A 21,396-nucleotide genomic window follows, 5' to 3' on the forward strand; every position below is an offset into this window, starting at 1 on the left:
GTCGTACAATGACTTAGTCTTCACCCAGTAAACACACATTGGAAAGGAGACTTGTAATGGCACTGATGAATATTTCAACAACATTTCATATTTTAAACTTTTATTGTTCCACAAAAAAAACATTTAATAAGCAACAATTAGAGAAAAAAAGAAAAGTGTACCTATTGGATTACATTACAAACTCCTCAGAAATTAATCACTTCTGTCAGCATCTGAATCTATATCAACTCTATCCACTACATGAGGTTTATATGTAGCACACTCCCATTATGTGTTGATACTGAAGCTGATAAATGTTACTGGCTTTATTTATAAGTTTACATCTAGTTATTGGCTCATATAAGTTTCAGACCAATTCTGCACAAGCTCAAGTCACAGCAAAAGGCATGCGCTAAATGTATATTACAGATTTGCACTGATACAGCTTACGCAGGAAGCAGTTACGAGACAGAACTCTCTCCACCTACTGGCAGAAAGATTAAAGGCAAGGGGACAAAAGAGCAGATGGAAAATCTGGTACATTCAATGAGGAGAACTTACAACTAGAAACCCATTGAGAATCTGTAATAATCTTAATTGTGCAAATTAGACAGAGGAAACATTTGACTTAAAGCACACCGAAAGGAAATGGCATCAGTAAGGTCAGAAAATCAAAAAAAATCAGAATAAAATCTACTATACACAAATTAGGCTTAAAGTCATTACATGGCAGTGTAACGCTTAAATCAAACTTTTCAAGAAATGTGATGCAAGGATGCTCTTACAGGTGCAACTTTCTCTGCTTCAGATTAGGTGGTCACAACACAAACACCATAAATAAATTAAATATGAAGTAATTTTAACTTAAATCAGGGAGGTGAGAAATGAAGAGTTACCTGCTGCAAGCATGACTTTTAAAGGTCAGAAACACTGAACAAACACCAAACTGTCACAAGGACAAAAGTTATAGCTGCAATTTTCAGCAGGTTAAATATTGTATGTGGTGAAGCACTCACACAAACAAGATTTAAGCCAACATCTCATTAAAAACATATTTTTACAAGGCTGGGTATTATTTTAAGATAATTTTGGAAGGAGGCTTTCATAAATCTGAAGCTGATGTAAAAAAAGAAAAGGGGTTGACTTGCTAACCTATCGGTCAAATTTGTAAATGGTAACTCTTCTCAGAACAACAACACTGAAGGCAGATAAAAAGGAGATCTCATTTATTTAGAAGAGAAGAACATATTAACTGATGCAACTCTGCAAACATAAAGGGTTGAGGTTAGGAACAATTATGTGGCTATAAAACAAGAACAAAACCTTCATGAGATCAATTAAAACCTCAAACCAACTGCTCAAGTGTGAGCATTTAGCAATAAATAAATAAATAGTTCTGCCTTGTCCCTTATTTAAATGAGACATAAAGAAAATATTAGTTACCACTCTTCTTGTCTAACAATACTTTACAGGCAGTGCGATGCAAAACAACCCTAGCAATTAAGAGCAAACTTTACCAAGTGCTGAAATTTGTGTTTTCTTGTGTGTATTTTTGAAGATAGGTAAAATAAACATGTTAAACTATTTATACTTTTATCTGTGCGTTGAATTACATTTAGGTGCCAAAACCCTTTGAATCCCTTCAGCTGCTCTTTAGAGGATGAATATCTTAATAACTTTTTGAATAATCTTCCCACACCCTGGACAGGGAGCCTGGAACTTATGCAACCTCCGTGCACATGGGAAACATGTGAGCAGGTGAGCCGTTCGTCCGTGGATTATATTACCATTACGCGGTCTCACCCGACACAGCTTGCAGGGCTCCAGCAGCGCCTCCGGTCGAACGTCTTGGACCTCCATGCCCAGACTTTCCTGGCTTTCCCCCTCTGAGAGCTGGCCGTGCTTGAGGAAGCCAGAAGGGCGCGGCCCTTTGCCTTTACTCATACCTGCTGTGGGAATCGGTCGGTCAGCTGTGGAGTGGGAGGGCAGGATAACTGGGTCTGAGATCGTCCTGCTGCAGTCTGGAACATCAATGCCTGTGTCGCTGTCATCTTCTTCATCTTGGGCAGAGAGAGAGCTGCATGCTGGGATGTCAGGGACAGAGAGAGAATGAGCCAGCCGGGGCACGTCCTTGTACCAGTTTTTTCGTAGAGCCCAACAGCGAACGCAGTACCGCTGGACAGGTATGTTGTATTTCCTGCACTCTGTGCACTGCCATGCATCCTGAGGAATGAGACGGACAAATTCAAGTCTAGTTCTTTGACATTCAACTCAACAAAAGGTAAAAAGCACAGATCTTGCATGGAGATGCACACCTGTGTGGAGATCTCTGTATCAGTGTCATCACTCAGACATTGAGAGTCTTCATCGGGTTCTTCTTGCATCTAAAAAACATAAATAAGCTATATTAACCATACTACTGTGTCTTCTATCTTCTTATATTAATGTACTGTCCTCCATCTTGTCCTCTTATCTGGTTTTTACTGGTCTAAATACAGACATGCAGCTTGCCATTCCTGCCATTTGTGGTCAGAGCTACAATCTACAGAAACACCTCCAGATGAAAACCTTTGAAGAAAATCTACATTAAAAAAGTAAGCTGCATACATAATACACTGAATAAATATTGGAACTAAACATGACCAGAGTGCATCTTCACTAGGTTCTTATGAAAACTAAAATGCAGAATGGATTGGCGAAATCCAAAATAAACTATTTACCTCTCGGTCTGACTTTTCCTCCTTCCCTCCTCCATAATCATCATCAACAGAACCTTCTTCTCCTCCACTTCCTTCTTCTAGCGTCGCTTCCTTCATCTCCACACTCACTTGCTCACTCTCACCCTCTGTCAGAATCCACAAGTCTTCTGTTGTGTCTGACACAATGGCTGTGTCCTCCTCCTGTGCAAGAGACAGCTGATTCATCAGTCAGACTACCACCCACTGTTAGAAAACAACTTGTCTTCAAAATAAATACATACCATCAAAAATATAGAACAAAATTACCTATTAAAACCTTTATTTGTATTCAAAAAATAGTATTAAAAACATTTTAACCAATTTCCTAATGTACACATGCTGTATTAAGCAATATTTGTGATGAGAATCAGACTGGAAAAAATCCAATGTTTTTCTGATCAGTGAACACACCATATACAAGCGCTACCGGGTCTCGTGAACAACCGTCTTTGTTGACAACACTGTTACTGGCTCAAAGTTGACCATTCTCAGCAACAGTGAGACTTGTTTTATATTGACTGCTCTCATACGTAGCAGGATGTTGACATTACACCGAACATAAATAAGAGTTGTCAGCTGAAAGGCTCAAATAAAAATGGCTGTTCTTCTACCTTCATACATCAGTGAAGAAAAGAAATCTGAACCAACCAACATCAGAATATCAGCACCGTACGAAAACCAGCAATTTGAAATTGCATACAAAATTTTGTTCATCACATCAAAAGGGGTTAGACAAAAACAACAAAACAATGCCTGTCATTCTTGCCAGATCTGAGCTATCCAAGTCTCTGTTTTAAATTTTCCATTTCATTCAGATTTACAGGTTTTCAAGAGTTGATAAGTCTGAGCTGTTGCCAAGTCAATTTGAACTCCAATGTCAGTATAAGAGACAAGCAGATTGTCAAGATGGTGTTAGAAATGCACATCATGTTAGAAGACTGTTTTTGAACTCAGAAAAAATGATTCCTTAAGTTTCTTAAGTACTCCATTAGATTTTTTGCTTTGTTCTTCATTATGTTGATTAACTGGCAAATTAAATAATTATTTCTAAAGTATTTTGTCTATTTTTGTATTAAGCATCATCATCTACATTGTTGCAATGCCTCAAGTTTCAAACAGGCTGAGTTGTTTTTTTTCCTCACTATTGGATCTGTTGTCTTTCCATATTTTGCCATTTATTTTAAATGTCAAAGTGTACAAACACATGAGGTCTCTTACTTGGTTTGTATGGATGTCAGTGGAGCCATTGCTCCTGCGGCTATAGTTATTACGCAGATTACCCAGAAACCACCAGGGTAGACCAGAGAGGTCCCACTCTTCCAGGGTGACATCCAGTTTGGGGCGCTTGCAGGCTGAGCGAGGCAAGCCTTCAAGAGACTCTATAGAAGTTTTGAACAGTTAGCTTTTGCTCTCTGGACCCGGTCCTGTTGAGGCATTCTGATGCTGCTTGCTCACCATCGTCTGGATCACGAGGTCGTCTCTGAGAGGGGGTCGGCAGAAGAGGCCCATCACTTCCGGCCACCACTCCTGCTTTGACCACACCCTCGCATATCTAAAGAGAAAAGAAACAAGAGAAAGAAAATTATACCACAGATCCATAACTAGATCCTTGGAGGACTCTCAGCTCCTTTTCAAGATGGCCTTCAAGAATGGGGGAGGTAGTACAAAAAAATGAAAGGTAGAGGACTTAGGACAAGGAAAGGCTTAATTCATAATTTGACTATAACTTTAAATTAAAACAGCAAGTATTGGTAAAACAAAGAGAAGATTGAAAAGCCAGTGCTCCAATTAAAATACAAATACATATTCTGCATTTACTCCAAGTAGAACTGCTTGCAATTTGCAGAATTTATAAATGTACAAGCTAAGGAAACAGGACAGAAGACAATCTACAACATTTTTATTCTTAGAGTAAAAGTACATTCATTGTGGGATAAAATTGTCTGCATGGTTTACATTTTTTAGAACTGTTTATGTCATAGCTTCAAAGAGGGAGAGAAAGAGAAGTCATAAGATACCTCATCTGAAATTTGATCATGAATAAACTACAAATACATCAATCTCTTTGATTTACAAAGCTGAAATAAACTAACACCAGATTAATTATGTTAAAGTAGAAGAGCAATTTATCTACAATTGGATTTTTCTGGGGAACAGGAAGAATGGCACACAGGAACAGGAAGGTGGGTAGGCTTAGCATTATTAGGCCTCTACCTGAGCAGGAGCTGAGAGCCTCCAAACTGAAGCAGAGAAGAGAACTCTGAAACAGACAGAGACAGTGACTCTGCCCCCCCATCCACTGGGTGGAGCTGGTGGGCCACAAAGAGTGCTGGAAGTACCACCAGACCAAACCAAGGATGGGGTCGTACAGAGACGGTGCCACTCTGTACAAATATACACCGACGAAGACAGCAGACTGTCTCTCACTCTCCTCAGTGCACACAAGCAGAAGGAAGCTTCCTTTACTTTACCAAAACTTGTAAGGAAATTGTTCATAATTTATCTTTAGGAAGAGATTCAAACTGTTGTACAGGAAGCCTGTGAGTCACTGACTCATGCTTAGGAGTATTGTGTGCAGTGAGGTGAATAAGGTCTCTGTTTCTCCTGAGCACCATGCTTCGGCTTTACCTGACCACGATCCTCCACTCCGCCCTCTACACACTCACGGCCCACAGAAAGATTCTCTGCAGCGTCTGCATTTCAAATGAGACACAGTAACAAACAAAAGGACACCCCCCTTTTAATCATACGAGTACACACTCTCTTGCTATGGCCTTCAGATATGTGGAGCCTCTTCACTTGATTTGAAGAACAAGAAAAGAAAACCCCTGCATCTTTATGTGATGCAAAAACTCTAAAGTATGATTTTCTTTATTTTCTTAAGAGAAAACAATATGTACAATGTGGGGAAAAAAATTGTCCTTGTATTCCCACATTAGTTCTCTCAAAATATGCCGCAACATACAAATAAAAAAGGAGATTCGTCAGACAAATTATTCAAAAATATAGAAAGGATTTCAACCAACAAACAGAGTAATCACTTACCACTACAACCAAGTACAACCAGGTACTTCTTCAGCATTTCATACACTGGGCTGTAAAATGAGTCAATTAGAATTAGTTTATGTTAAATAAATATATAAATATCAAATAGTTTTCTATCCATATGAGCAAGGGAATTATGAGTAAAGGTCAATACCTTGGATTTTTGACAGAGAAGCTTTCAACTTCCAGAAGTTCACCCAAAGGATCATCCTGGCAATGCACAATGTGCTGCCTCTGTTTGTCATACAGTTGCTTCCCCATGATATACTGACCCAGGTAGTGCATCACCTAAACAAATTAAAGGATAGATGCTGATTTTTTTCATTTTATGCTGGAGGTGAACGTTTCACCCTCTTTGGGGCCCAAAACTTAAATATACAGCATTAAACCAACTTCACTCTCACAAACATCATAAAGGTCATGAAAATGACATTTTTTAACCCTTAAGCCATCATAGTTCATGAAATAGAATTTACACAAATTACTAAATTTATTATCTATAAACAGTAAAAGTCAGTTGTGGTATTGACCCCTCAGATTAATTTCAGTTTTACGCTAAATCCACATTTTTTACTGTAAATAAGATATTCAATTTCTATAAACTATCCCTTTAACATGTCATAAAGTCTTCACTAAATGATCACTAAACGTTGTGAAAATAAAAATATAAACAAAAACAATATTTGGTTTATAAATCCCACTCGGGATGTTGCTAAAAAGGAATCTAAAGATTAGTGAATCCTGCCCATTGACTTAAAAGCCATGGCTTCCATATCATGTGCAAGGATTTCTACATTTCCTAGCCATGTGCAGAGGAGCTTAGTCATCAGTGCTGCAGAAAGAGTGCAGACACACCTTCAACATGATGCCACCAAAACGTGTTCTAAAATGACATTGTGTAGTTGTAGGCTTTCGACAAGCAAGTTTGTAACCCAGACGCCTAAAGTAGACTCATGATTCACATTTGATCGGAAAGTTCACCTCTTTGAGAGTGAAGACATCTTCCTGAGCTCCAGCTACACGCAAGATCTGCAGCAGCGGGGCTTTTGGTTTCACCTAAACCAAGGCCAAAAAAACAAAAAGAAAAACGATTGTTTAGCATCAAAATTAGCAATAACTAAAGCATATAATGTCTGTATTTTGTGATATTACCTGATTACCCTCTCCAGGAAGCGTCCTGCATGACGAGCTTGAAGCCTGAGGCTGGGCCGACAAGGAGCTCATAGTAGAAAAACTAAACCTGAAATGGAGTAAAAATGCGCACGTATAAATATATAGCGCCAAATACAATTCCTTGTTTGACAGAGTTAATATAATGCTTTTAAGTCCTACTTCTACACAGTGATGCAGATAGGGTCGTTCCACCAATTATTCTCCCTTTGGAGCCCGCAGGCACAATGCTAATGTAACCAAGAAACCCGTTCGAAGAGTATGTCTGAACATGACGTGACTACATTACTGAAATGCTACTGTAGACCAGACAAGGCAATGGCACTTGCTAAAGCAACTGGCGCATCTGCAACAGTTCCCATCAACCGTAGCTGCCACGCCAACATTAGCTAACGTGAGCGGCTAACAACAGACACAATAAATACCTTCGTTACAGATATCTCACCGTTAAAAGTTGGCATTACTTCACAGCAGCTACATTGTATCACTCGCACTCTGTTTCCGCGACAACAAGTCTATATATTATAATAATAACAGGAAGTGTATGTAAAGAGATTTTAGCACGAGCTAATGCTAATAAATAAAAAGTGACGGTTAGTAGAACTTCAGCTTTAAAACGTATGTGAACTTCCGGATATGTAGATGAGCTATAGCGCCCCCTCTTGTTCTTCTTCTTTTTTTCTTCTTCTTTTTCTGTAGCGTTTTCTGACAGTTTACAAACTTTGTGTATTACTGCCATCAACTGGATGGAGATGTAATTCAGAAATTCTTTTTTTCTATATATCTTCAAATCTTAAAATTACAAAATTATATACATACTTATACACTCACACACACATACACACTAAATCCTCTCAGCTAATTTTGTATCTTTTAAATATTTAATAAGTTCTTGAATTATATCATGTGATTGATGCTTCCCTAACAAATTACCCATAGTTACTGAACTCCCCTTTACCCTTTCCAATTCTTTCCTCTCTTTTACATATTTTCTAGAATAAATCAACACATGTCCTACTCCTTCTGTTTCCCCGCAATAAGAACAATCACCTGATGGATGTTTCCCTATTATTTTTAAACCACTATTTAAACTAGCATACCCAATCCTCATCCTGTTAATCCATATTTCCTCTCTCCTATTCATTATACTATTATTTCTTATGATTATCTACTTCTGTATTTTATGTAAATGCCTTCCTCTTTCTTCTAAATTCCATCTCTCCTACAATATATAATTTATTTTATCTTTAATAATTACTTTTATTTATGCTCTACTTAGTGGGACATCATATTCAATTTCTCTTGCCTTAACTGCTTCTTTAGCCAACTTATCTACTTTTTCATTACCTACAATATGTGCTGGAACCCATGTGAATTAAATACTTATTTTTTGTTGCTTCATACCATATATCAAATAACTAACTTCATCTAAAAGATCTTAACAGCTTTCAGATTTTCCTCTCATAATACTGGTTAAGCAAGACATTGAATCTAAACAGATGACTACCTTACTGGACTTCACCTCCAGCACCCATTGCAATGCCAAAATAATTGCCAACATTTCTGCTGAAAAAATTTGCTAAATTATCTGTTGTTCTTCTTTTTATAAAAACTTTTTGTTTCGGAATATAAACTGCTACACCTGTTTTACCATTTTCCTCTTTTGATGCACCTGTATATATTTGTGTCATATTTGCATACATTATTTCTAAATACTGCTGAATAATTTGATACAAACCTGCTCAAGACTGCACAAGACTGCTCTATTTTTGGGGTTTCTAAATTTATTATTGGCATTTCAAATAACCATGGAGCAATTTTAGATTTAATTACAGTTTTACAGTAGGCTATATTATTTATCCCCAAATGATTTGCATAAATATTTCCTTCCCATCCAAAACTCCTCACGTTATGGCCATAACAGAACAACATTCTCTGAATACCTGTTTAGTAGTTTGATTTTCCTCATGCCCTTGTAAATTTAACCAATAATTTATTGACAGTTTCATCTCCCTTAAGTCCCCCCTCTTGTTCAAAGTAGGTGTTACTTTAAAAAATATGGAGGTCTCCATGGCATGGAAGCCCATTTCTGACACTGATGAAAAAAATAAAATAAAATATCTCATTGTAATGAGATTGTATCTCATTATATCTCAATATACAATACCATCTCAAAATAATGAGATTATTTATTTATTTATTTATTTATTTATTTTTTGACAGAGTGGTGGAAAACGGTTTCCATACCATCGCCATCTCGCTTCATACAACCACTTTTTTTAGCTCTAATTTAAAAAAAAAATTATTATGCAATTAAAGTATGGGAGTGGGCATTGGTTCTTGTTTCAACCACAGTTTCATTAGTTGCCCCCTCCTCCTGTATAGTGCGACCTTTTCCTTGTACTCCCCAATGAATCATTTTGAAAGACATAAGTCTCCTGCTTCTTATTTGTAAGCTTTTTTTAAGATGAAATCTTTATCTACTTGTATACTCAAATCACTATGAAAATATAAAATTAAGGTAGACATAGTCACTAGGCCCAGGAAACAGCACATTTTTAGTGTGCAAGGAAATATATTGGTTTTGCAAATTTCTTAAAGTTTTTAGTATACTGTGTGTTTGTGTATGACTCCTACTATGTTTTTTCTAGCTTTTTTCAGTACAATTAAAATGCAAGTTGTGATCTAGTGGTTATATGTGCTGTTGGAAAAGAAGTTTTTTTATTCTAGGTCTGATCTGAGAGTTACACTTATTTTAATAGAACCAAGAAAAAACATGTTTATGAACATTTGAAGCCCTTCTTTGGATGTTTTTATTAGTTGCCCCCTCCTCCCATACAGTTCTCCATAAACGCAACCGATGCCTGTTGTTGCTTGGGGGAGCTCAGTGGGCGTGGACAACCAAAACAAAAAGGGTCAGGAGCTGAAAGGGAACACAGCATTTCACACAAGAGTCTCTGGAAGATGAAGAGTCTGCAAGAAGGCATGGCTGCAAAAGGCATGATTGTGATGGTCTTGGTCACCAACATCTGTGAAGGAGGTGATATTAATGACATCGCAAGAGGAAAAACATTTTGTCAACCATTGTCTGTGCAAAATTAATGCATTTCTGTCAAATATTTATCTGGCAGCACTCCTTGGGAAATCATCAGCGTATGACTTCCTGCAGAGAGCGAGAGAAAGGCGTGGACTGGAGTGTTTTCCTGGAGGATGCAGCACTGAAAACAGTGAGGCTGAGGAGTTGACAGATGTCAATGTGGGATATGTAAGTACATGCAAATTTCACAGCTGTGCATTACACCGCTATCCTCTGAAACAAATTTTCTTTGACCATTAAAACTAGAACACAGATAACACATTACTACTTACAACATAAATGTTACACCCATTCAAGATTGTGATAAAAGCAAATTACACACCTTGAGTCTGAAAAATAGTCAGTTGGATAGAGACTATTTGTGATGTGATACAGTATCACAAACCATCAATCGATATGTCTATAACTTGTCCCCTTTAAGATGAAGAATTTCAAAGGTTCTCAAGAGTTTCATTTAGCTCAGGTTTAAAAAATTTAACCTCAGAACTGAATTTTCAAATATTTTAAAGGATTAAATGTCTTAGAATTCTGCTAAACTTAATTTTGCTGAATTTAAACACAAGTTTGAATGCAAGTAAGCATGCAATGTCAGCAGAGGAAAGTGTGCATGGAAATCAGGTTTCTGCACCAAGTGAGATTCTATCCTTATGAAACCAAACATTACGAACAAAGAACACATCCAGAGAGCGCACTGAAGAGCAGAGAAGCAGTCCTCTGTTTAAAGGGGATAAGGTGTAACTTAGTCAAGCATGTCAGCGAGACGTTTACCATTACCGTGTTCTGACATACCAGGCTTTGCAAAGTCATTAATGTTACTCTGTTGCTTAGTGAACCTGCTGCATGTATCAGATGTCCCAAGTGAAAGCCTGCAGAAAGGTTGAATGTGTTTAAGCTGTGGGTTTGAGGGTCGAATTTGCACCATTACTGCTAGTATTTGTTTTGAAGCATTTCATAATAACCCTTAATGCACATCCACAAATGTTTTTTTTAAACAATATGCAAGTAAATAAGAATTTTTCAATGAAACATTTATTACAGGAGGAGAATGGCAGCATCCTGTACCATGGAACTGTGGCCAGTAAAGAAATAAACCATGTAAGCTCTTAGAGTCTGACACTGAATAATTACTTCTAAAGAAAAACTATCTTAAACAAAGGTTTGCTTTTGTATTTTCATTCTATTTTATTTTATTTTTTCAGAAACCTGAAACTGTGTTGGATGAAGGATCTGGGATGTAGCCAGGAGGGGAAAGTAAACACAAGATAAAGTTTTGTTTCTCAGAAGCATCTTTGTACAAAGTTTACCCTTGCTTGCATCTCAGCAAAGAAACAACAGAGAATGTTAGAAATACATTATTGCAGTTCTTAACATGCATAATCTTATACAAACTTTAAGGAAGTTTAATGTTTAAACAGAACAGGAAGAAGAAAAGAAAATGGAACAGATTTATATAAAATTAGGAAGAAAGCGTAGTTAATCTGTTGTCACCAGTTCAATTTTTCAATGGGGGTAACAGATTGCAAATGCTCTAAGCAAATTTAGTGAGTAAGAATTTAGATCCTTGTGTTGACATATAATGGGTTATATTTTTGTAATTGAATATAGTACACACACACACACACACACACCCCCCCCCCCCCCCCCCCCCCCACACACACAATTTAATCACACATATGATAACAGTCAGATAAAGTTTTTACAAACAATCAAATAAAGTTTTTTATATACTAATTCTGACTTATTTTGTTCATCTTTTTTGCAGTAAAACATATGTTGTATAAGGGGCCCACCAAACCATACCCTCACCCACAACAGCTATCCGCGAGGTCATTTCTATATTTAAGGTCACAGCACTAATAATCAATCTGAAACACTCTTTTACTAGTGAATTAAAAGACAACTTAATTATTACTATTATTGTTGTTGGTATTGTTATTAGGAATAATTGTAGTGTGTAGATGATAAAGGGCCTTTGAAAACAGTGTAGTTTTTGTTTCCATTTATCACATGCTGGTCACGGCATGTGATAAATGGCTGCCTTTCTTCGTATTTCTCTGCCATAGAGCCTAACAATATAAGAAATACTTATAATTTCTTATAATTATAATTTACAGTATAGTGTTTTTATTTTGGTGGTAAACCTAATAGTCGGATTTACATTTGAGGTTTTATCTCTCATGTGACATTTAGGCACTCGTTGGCTGTTAAACACCGGTGGAAAACAATTGTCGTTTTCAAAATTTCACCCCAATCTCGTTTGCAACGTAGTCAAAAAGAGTTGTTTAATTCTATATCAATATCTGCTGTTTATTAAACCTATTTTGAATAATTCACTCATAAAATCAGTCCAAAATTTATACGAACAAGGATTCGGAATTAATTAATTTATGCATATTAGAAACTTCAAGGCAAATTCTCGTAAAGCAAAAATTAATATAAACGTCCCAGTGGTTTTGATAATTCTCTTTTATTTAATTTATAACTGTATAAACCTCCCATTTCTGAAAGCCCCTGAAGGCAGCAGATCGAACGACAGTACTTGGTGTTACAGCGGCTGGCTACACACTTTACAAACAAGGAACAAAAGCGGCTGAGTCGTTCAAAAGAAACCAGTTTCACCATGTAAGTATTTTATGCGTCTACTCAATGTGTTTAAGATCATACTTTTCACAAAGCGAGTGTTTATAGGATATAAGAGCAATACGCGTCATACAAAAACAACGCCCAAAACTTTTCTGTATTAGCTTGCAACAAGTGCTAATACTTTAGCACCACTTCTCAAATGCAAGCCAGCTAAGCTAAGCTAAGCTAAGCTAAGTGTAGCCGTAAAAATAAAAACTTTTTAGCTGCGTTTACTCCAGACCTTTTCTCAATTTCTTAGTGAGGCACTTTGACAACAACAAGAAAATATATTTTGAAAGTCTTTTCAACATACACAGCTGTGGAAAAAAATAACTTAGCTGGGAAAAATGTGATAGTTTGGAGGCTAAGTAACCGTTTCCTCTAGATGCAGCTTTCCTCAGCTGGCTGGCCTTGCTCCCAAACAGTTGCGTAGATCTTGTTTTAATACAGTTTCCTAACATACTTATTGATTTTGTTCATACAAAGTTGATGTTTGATAACGTGTAATCTTCAATGGGACGTACGTTTAACTATAATAAAAGGGAGATACTGATGAGAATATTTTTGAGCTGAACCAAGCAATATTTGAATGTGTTTTCACCAATAATTGTACGTAAAGTAAGTTGTTACCCAGAGCGACTAACTTATGTTTGCAATTAATAGTTGCCAGTGCTTTTATGTCCGGAAAATTCACATTCTCTCGATGATAACTTATTATTTCATTGTCGGTTTTTACTAGAGAAACTCAATCTATTCATAATTTCTTTTAATCCACTGAGGTCTTATGTTAACATATCAGATTTTTGTTTTCTTTTTATTTCTAAGCAACAGAATTATGGTGCACATTAGGATTGCATGCTCAGTACATAAGAAATTTACTGGTCCTCCATTTTCTATTGAGTTAAGAAAAACTACTTCTAGCTGGGCTTTAGTCCCCATAAAATTAAAATTGGAATCTGCAGGTGAGACTTAAAAAAATGGCTGTTGGTATTGTTCTGGAAAAGCTTTGTCTCTGTTGCTACCATCACCTGCTTCTTTATAGTGAATATTTTGTAGATTACGAAGCAAATATGCTACAAAGTGCTTTTTTGTTCTAATTCAATATATCCAAATTTGCAGGATACAATGCTTCCTAACACCCTGAATTTGTGAATGATGATAAAAATGATAAATCCTGATTACTAAATATAATTATATTACAATTTTAAAATGAAGACTTTTTTAGAGATACATGATATATCGGCTTTAACACCAGTACCAGTTGATGTCAGACATTTTTTAATTGGTCCGATATTAATATTAGTAGTAACCAATGTTTACTCTCACCTTGTTGCTCTTTGTGTTTGGGGAAGTAAGTGGGTTGGCCATTTGATATTTGTTTGGGCATGTTATAATGATGCAGTACAGGATTTTGGGTGTTTAACTAAAGCAGAGAAGAAAAATCTTTTTAGTCATCGGTTGTAATAGAAATATTAGTATTAGTTAGGAATATTGGCACAAATTCTCACATCTGTGGGCCACACTTTCAACATCTTCCTTTGCTGATGTTCCGTGTGTCATTGTTCTTTGTACTCAACAGATAGAGAACTGAGATAGATTAAGCCGCAGCCCCGCCTTACATTTTGCTTAGGAAGCTCATCATAGACAACACTGACTGCAAAATACAGAAGTCTTGTTGTTGGGGGAGAAAAAAACAAGGCCATATTATTAGCTCTCCACCACCATGCTTGAATACAAGATATTTGACTTTATCTGCTTTTTTCCAAGTGAAGAGATGTTAATTATATCCATTGCCTATTTATTATCATAAACATAATGATTTTTCATCATGTATTCTACTTACTGACAGATGCTCTATTGGCAGGATAAACAATGGGTTCTCCCTTGATTTAATCATTTAAAAGTTAGGAGGCGATTTGCTTAATTGAATGTAAGTAATATGCTGCACATTCTTTTCAGACATTTTGTTTTTGTTCCCAGATTACTTTTGTTCTGAACCCATTTTGTAATTATTACAAAACATGTTGGTGCAAAGGGCTAGCCAGTTTCCTGTCGCCACACAGGTTACCAGTTAAACTGCATATTGAGTATTGTGAGTCGATGTATATTTTTAACTAAACGTTTCAATTATGCATAAACTGTATTCAGACCTCATAGCCGCATGGTGCTGCTGTCACTTCAGTGTAATTATGTGTCATGTCAAAAGGTGGCAGTACACTTCCACTGTGCAAAGGCTTTTAAGGTAAGGAAGCACAAAACTAGAAACCTGTGTACTGTACACTTAAAAAGAATAAATTACTGGTTTTAATTTAAGTTTTAAATCCTATCAAAATAGTGCAACATTTTGTTGTATTTAGATATAGTAACATTTCTGTAAGGGTATTAAACCTGAATTTTGCCACAATCTTGGGGTAAGACTTCAGTCTCAAAACATGTTAAAATCTAGTCTATCCTAGTAAAAACTGTCATTTACATAATTATCATCAGGCCTTGCATTATTTTTAGGGCTGTTGTAAACAAATACTTTAGTAATCAAGTAATCTATTGATTATTCTTATAATTAATTGAGTAATCGGATAAAAAAAAAATTATAAAATAAAATATTGGTAAATCTGGCACAACACCGGTGTTTCTATCAGATATCAATATCAGTCCAATTTTTCATTTTTGAGCTTGCCTAACCGTTACTTTTCTGTAGTTTAGAAAACTAACCTGGTAACAATAATAGCTCGCTGTCTAAGTTAACCTGAAGAAAAGTTATATAAAAATCTGAAATTTTATTCAATTTAATAATAAAGAGGCAGGTTCACAAATGTGCTTATAAAAAATGTCTATGATCCAGCTTTTAGTTTATGTATTCATCTTCAGTCAGTTTAATAGATGAATTCTCACCTTACCCCATACCTGTCAAGCTTTGGGTTTGAGAATACCCAAAGTGTCTTCAGTTGATCAATAATATGTCATCTGGAGTGGGGGTGTGGCGGGCAGGCGAACAAACGAACATAAGATGGGGGTGGAGGGGAGGAAATAGACCAGGGGACAGACGAACGTAAGTCCGGGGACCGATAGACTAGGGGACGAAAGTAAGAAGGAGGGGGGGAGCAATACGGGATATTTATGGCACCTTCGTTCGTCACATTCAGAAACTCATCTACCAGTCACGTACCGCCACGATGGTTTCCGCCACCCGTTTGTTGAGACCAGGATGAAATGAAATTTATTGTGCAGTTATTGTCCGTAAAGCTACACTTACAATGTAACCATCAACTATTCAGCCGCCCGCCGTGTTCAGTTTATCCGCTCACCTGTATGAATACTCCTGCAGTGCTCTTCCCACTGTTTGCTCTGAATCAGCAGCTTTGACTAATATCTAATATTTGGTTTAAATTATAATACATTTTGTGGGTCTATAGAAGGTTAATTACTGGGTAATATGGTACAGGCTTGTCCTAACAAGACATAAGTGACCATTAAAATAAGATTCTCACTATTGGCCAGCAAGGGGAAAATGCCGTTTGCTTTTAGATGAAGATTTTATTGTAACATTTGGCCTATAGTCTTTTATTGATATGTGTTATTCGATTTATCAGGTCAGCCCCTGGTCCAGAAGGTTCTGCTGCTGCATCGAGCAACAAGCGCTTGCAGCAGACACAGGCCCAAGTGGATGAGGTAAGATACATTTTAGCTCTTCACTCAATGATGACTCAAAAAGGAATTAAAAAAACGCACAAAAACAAATTACTATGTCTCTAGTGTGACTGCTTTCTGCACAAGTGTCTACTTTTGATCCGCAATGGTTAATTTACACAAATTAGGCAAAGCTTCCTTTTATTTCCGTTCCAAGTTCAAAGCAAATATTGAATAATAAATTCGATGTAGATAGATTGTCACTTAGCGCCCTCGCACCAGCCCCTCCCCTTCTCCCTGTTTATTTTGTTGCAGAAACTTACATAACCCTTGGCATCAGTGCCATGATTAACCAGACTGAATCTGTTTCTCCCAAACGTTCTACCTCCGCATGTGCGCGGCATTGCCAAAAGACATTCAGGGAAGGCCATCTGTTGAACAGTTTAAAGGTCACAACAAGTCATTAAGAAAATCAAGTTTAAAAAGTAGCCAAATCTCCTTCATAAACTCCATTACAGTCCTTTTCCTCTCCATTTCACGTTTCTCTTGAAGGTCCACCCTTCCCACCTGGACCTTTAACCCAGTCTGTCACACAGTTTCCAATTGGTTGTCAGAGGTTTATATAATCACCATCTCTTATGTAAGGCCTGCATGGGCTTATGCTCTCCTCTACCGTGCAGCTCAGTCAGGGAGGAGGGGCAGTAGCGAGCTTTGTGGATCAGTGGAACATGTGGGTTACGTGTATCCAGTGACGCTGTACGCAGACTGCTGTCTGAATCACAGTGAACTCTCATTAAGATAAACAACCCATCAATTACCTTTTCTTACAAGATGGGATACGTCTTGATTGATGTGGTTAGGTAACATTTCCTAAGGATGTTTTATATTCATTACTATAATCTCATAATTTTTACGGTAATACACATGCACAGTCCTGAACTTTATTTTCTTTCCCTTGTTAAGGATTAAAAACATTTACAAGTATCAAAATATCCAATTACAAAATATATACTCTGTATATTGGTATGTTTTTGTGTTTTTATTTTGTGTAGGTAGTGGATATTATGCGCGTTAATGTGGACAAAGTACTGGAACGTGATCAGAAACTGTCTGAACTGGATGACAGAGCAGACGCACTGCAGGCTGGAGCCTCCCAGTTTGAGACCAGTGCAGCTAAGCTGAAACGGAAGTACTGGTGGAAGAACTGCAAGGTAGATGACTAGTCTGGTCTTAAATTGAACAAACTATTCACTACTGGTAATAAAGTGTTATGATTATGTAACTCTGGCATTATAATAGATCTTACCTGACTGCATGAAAATAAATGTAAAAAAAAAAATGGGTGTCACAGTTTATCTGAATTTTGTTTTAATAATTTGCCAACTTTTATTCCTTTTAGATGTGGGCCATCTTGATAGCTGTAATAGTGATCGTCATCATCATCATTATTAGTGAGTATTAAGACAAAAAGCTGTCTTGTCGTCGTTAATTTTAGTTCCCATTTGCCAAATGCTTAAAGTTGGTATCATATTGTATTGTAAAAAGCCTTTCATATAGTGTGTTGCAAAGGCCTTTTTACTTTAATTTTTTTTTAATTTATTGTAATCACATTACAACCAAAACGTGTATGTCATAGATCAACAAAAATGGTTCATAATTAAGAAGTGGAACCAAAAGACAAAAATTGTACAAACTGCTTATGTTAATCAGTCAATCAATAAAGTTTATTTGTATATCACATTTCAGTACTAAATTGATATGTTAAACATTCTGTATCAGTAGTCAACACTGCATTTCTCATTGTCTAAAACTACATATGAATTTACAAGTATGCTTCTTAAAACTTTTCTTCTTTACAGTTTGGGCCTGCTCAAAGTGAAGAAGATTGAAGAAGATTGGAGGTAAAGAAGAATTGGGCAATATGTATGCTTCAGGTCTCGGAAAGAAATCAAATGATCACATTATTCGCCTTTCCACTGGTCTTCCATTCTTATCTTGGATTGACTTAAGTGTTTGTGTGTGTATTTGTAAAGGATCTGCGACTTACAATACACACATGCACAAATTTCATTCTTGAGACTGGAAGGGAAGGATATTGTTGCAAAATCTCTCTGCTTATGTTGTTATATTATACATAGTCACTAATGTTGTGTGCCTGGCTAAGAAATGTGCCTTTTCTTTGGATTGTATTAGTTTGCAATACCCCTTTTGTACCACATAGAGGTTTTTGCTTTTCAAACTATTATTATTACCAGTATTTTGATGTTTCCTTTTTCTTTTTTTAAAGATTTAGGTTGTTTTGCCAATGGTTACAGTGAACATGTGCACAGTGGGATTTAATATCTATTTGTGTTTTTTGCACATGGTTAAGTGCTTATTAAGTTATTCATACATAGTAATAACAGAAAATACAATTGATGTAAAAGGTTATCCACATAAACATAGTACTAATCAGTAAGAAACTCTTAAAACCATCTTATCAAAGTTTCTTATTTACTTTCTCCTTGGCACTTTCATGTTGTACAAGCTTATGTTTAGATAAGTGCTTAACTGCAAAGACCAAACAGCCACATGACCTTACTAAAAAAAAAAAACAAGGCAAAAATAGGCCTTAACAGTAATTACGGGAGGGTTGTCTCAGAGATTCTCAGAAACGTGTTAAAAAGATTGATTTTGTGTAATGTCCAAACACAGCGATGTAAGAAAATGTAGTTTCAGACTGATGTCTTAAAGGTCTACCAAATGAGAACTGCCAAATACAGAAAAACATTTTTTTTAATCATCAGTTCAAGCCAGTAACAGATTAGTGCCTTCAAATGCTCAAACTGTCAAATAAAGACTCTACCGCTGTCTTTACTCAGCTGAACATAACCTTTAATAAGCTCTTCGGTTATGTCTCACCTGCATTTATTGGATCCGATAACAGACTTTCCACATGTGACACTTTAGTTTTAGTGTAGCGTAAATTTGTGTGCATAAAATGTAGAACTAATCAAATGCTTGGAAGAAGTTTTTTATGGTGCTTTTCTTGCTACTGCTGAACATTAATACAATTCATTGTAATATATGCTATTCGACACTGGATTTGGAGTTTTCTTACTTTGTATAATAAATTTTTCCATGACTGTTGGTGTGGGGTTTCATTTTGGCATTTTCAGAATATCTAGTTCTTATTTAAACTTGCCCTTCAAAATACATCCATGATCTGGAGTAATTAATGTATTGTGGCCTTTCTTAGGTTATAGACAATAGTGTATACGTAATACTTTTATTGCATACAGTAAGCCATGTTATCAGTTGTCATTCCTTTCTATTTATACAGAAATCTGACACCCTTTGACTTTTAAGCCTTATAATTACGTGCTGGGAAATTGTCTGATAAAGTGCAATTGTACTTTGTGGCCCTTAAAAACTGTTGCTTGAATAAAATTGATTCAGTTTATATTAAAATCCTGTTCTTATTTTGTTTTTTCTCACCTTCTAAAACATGTTAGAAATTCCTAATCATTTACAAAGGTTGTCTGTCCTGTTGTCTTCTAAGCAAAATATTTTTAATGCTTTTCATTCACAAAAAGCACATCAACATGTTAGTCTGTGTATGAATGGATGTGTGACCGCTTTTGGGTTCTTTGGACTTCATAAAGCACTATACAAGTACAGGCCATGTACAATCACTGAATAAGCAAGGTCTGTCTTACAGGCACAATAAGAAAAGCCACCTTTTTCTGCACTTACAGCTTCATGTCTTTTGACATGTTTATTGCAAAAAGCTCAAACCTGGTCAAATTAGAAGGAAAGTATCTCCATCCATCCATTGCCTTCTGTTTATCCAAAATCAGGTCTTAGAAAGAGACCCAATTCCTCTTCCAGCTTTTTGTGGCTTCATGTCTCTCAACCCACCCAATTTCACACTCTATTGCGGATTGTCCAGTTGCAAGCTGACGGCTAGGGCCTGAAGAAGCCAAAAGTGCCACATCCTCTTCAAAAAGATTCCCTAACCATACAGCCTCTTCATAACTATTCCTCAAGATCCTATTCTATCCTATGAACACTAAAGACAGATTTTTTTATCTAAGAGATACCACAATTCGTACCCCAGTCGTCCCATGACTGACTGGAGACTGATTATTTTTTCCAACAAATTCTCATTTGGAATTGTTGTTGGACTTCAGCTTTTCTAATATGCTTTGACTGGAACAGTTCAATATTAGCTCTGGCTGTACAGGCAGGACTGTAACTCTGGCATAGTCTTTGGGGCGGGGTCTTTCTCTGGAATGTAAATCTCAAGTTTCAGCCATGTACTTCCATCCACCTTTGCATCAACTCACACCAGCTTCCCATTACCTGATGAAGTAAAAGATCCCAACAATAGGTTGCTGCCATCTCAAGGTCAGGTGTTTTCGGGCTGTTCACTTGCACTATAATGTTTTATATGTTATATGTATATGTATTTTATATGGGTCAAAAAGTCAAGTTTGGTTTTATCTACCCAAAGTTCCTTCTTCCCTATGTTTGCCATGTACCCTACATGGCTGGCCCATTAATATTTCCAAGACAACTTAAGCACATGCACATTATAATGTAAAGATATCTATTTTGTAGTTTTTTCCCCTCATAAATTTAGCTTATAGCTCATTCTAATGAATTATGTTTTCATTGATACAATTCATTTGTGACAGTTATGATCTTGGTAGAAGATGAACCCCATGATATCAAGTCTTTTGTAACATCTTACAGATTTTCTTCAAGGATTTCCATCCTCAGCTCCTACATCTTGCCATCAGCTTTGACCTGGTTTTAAAGATAAGGGGATTATTCTTGTTCCATGTTTTGTCTTCAGTTGATCAATCGTTTTCAAATTGTACTCTGCCCTGAGCTTTCAGGATGATGTTGAATTTAAAATGTGAAGATTCAGCGTTTCGTAGAATAATATACACAAAACGACACTCCTTCGAGAAAGTACTGAGATGTGCACAGACTGTTCATTCAGTTGCAGAGGCGTGAGTGTGGCAGTTCGGGGTGAATCAAAAATGCTTGCGCAGTCCGCTCTGGCTTGTTGTTTCCCTGTTGCATAACATGGGGATACACGTGCACCGGCCGCGGGTTTCTGGCAAGCCT

General features: G+C 36.6%; 2 protein-coding genes across 3 annotated transcripts; one reads left to right on the forward strand and one right to left on the reverse strand.

The window, feature by feature from the left end:
* Positions 1-83: 83 nt before the first annotated feature.
* mdm4 (MDM4, p53 regulator) lies at positions 84-7,569 on the reverse strand. 2 transcript variants are annotated; one of them, XM_005804288.2, is made up of 11 exons: positions 7,378-7,569; positions 6,915-7,002; positions 6,744-6,818; positions 5,917-6,050; positions 5,763-5,812; positions 5,346-5,410; positions 4,173-4,269; positions 3,936-4,096; positions 2,700-2,879; positions 2,295-2,363; positions 84-2,202 (listed from the first exon to the last, which is right to left on the reverse strand). In XM_005804288.2, the coding sequence occupies exons 2-11, from the start codon at positions 6,984-6,986 to the stop codon at positions 1,633-1,635; spliced, it is 1,473 nt and encodes a 490-aa protein (XP_005804345.1). In that variant the 5' UTR covers positions 6,987-7,002; positions 7,378-7,569; the 3' UTR covers positions 84-1,632. The 2 variants fall into 2 exon arrangements, with proteins under 2 accessions (XP_005804345.1, XP_014326217.1); XM_014470731.2 differs by having other exon boundaries at positions 2,700-2,894.
* Positions 7,570-12,545: 4,976 nt separating this feature from the next.
* On the forward strand, positions 12,546-19,720 carry vamp3 (vesicle associated membrane protein 3). The gene is made up of 5 exons (XM_005804289.3): positions 12,546-12,651; positions 16,242-16,320; positions 17,331-17,489; positions 17,678-17,729; positions 18,138-19,720. Coding segments are annotated over exons 1-5 (312 nt in total). The 5' UTR covers positions 12,546-12,649; the 3' UTR covers positions 18,158-19,720.
* Positions 19,721-21,396: the final 1,676 nt, after the last annotated feature.

The sequence above is a fragment of the Xiphophorus maculatus genome, chromosome 20 (assembly GCF_002775205.1).
Source record: "Xiphophorus maculatus strain JP 163 A chromosome 20, X_maculatus-5.0-male, whole genome shotgun sequence".
In the NCBI taxonomy this organism is placed as follows: Eukaryota; Metazoa; Chordata; class Actinopteri; order Cyprinodontiformes; family Poeciliidae; genus Xiphophorus; species Xiphophorus maculatus.

Bases quoted from the DNA above. Each gene is read 5' to 3' on its own strand.
- vamp3 (XM_005804289.3), top strand. The intron at 16,321-17,330 runs GTAAGATACATT...TATTTTGTGTAG, and splicing joins CACAGGCCCAAGTGGATGAG to GTAGTGGATATTATGCGCGT. The intron at 17,730-18,137 runs GTGAGTATTAAG...TCTTCTTTACAG, and splicing joins CGTCATCATCATCATTATTA to TTTGGGCCTGCTCAAAGTGA.
- mdm4 (XM_014470731.2), bottom strand. From the start codon at position 6,986: ATGAGCTCCTTGTCGGCCCAGCCTCAGGCTTCAAGCTCGTCATGCAGG. The intron at 6,051-6,743 runs GTGAACTTTCCG...TAATTTGTTTAG, and splicing joins ATGTCTTCACTCTCAAAGAG to GTGATGCACTACCTGGGTCA. The intron at 4,270-5,345 runs GTAAAGCCGAAG...TTTTCTCTTTAG, and splicing joins GAGTGGAGGATCGTGGTCAG to ATATGCGAGGGTGTGGTCAA.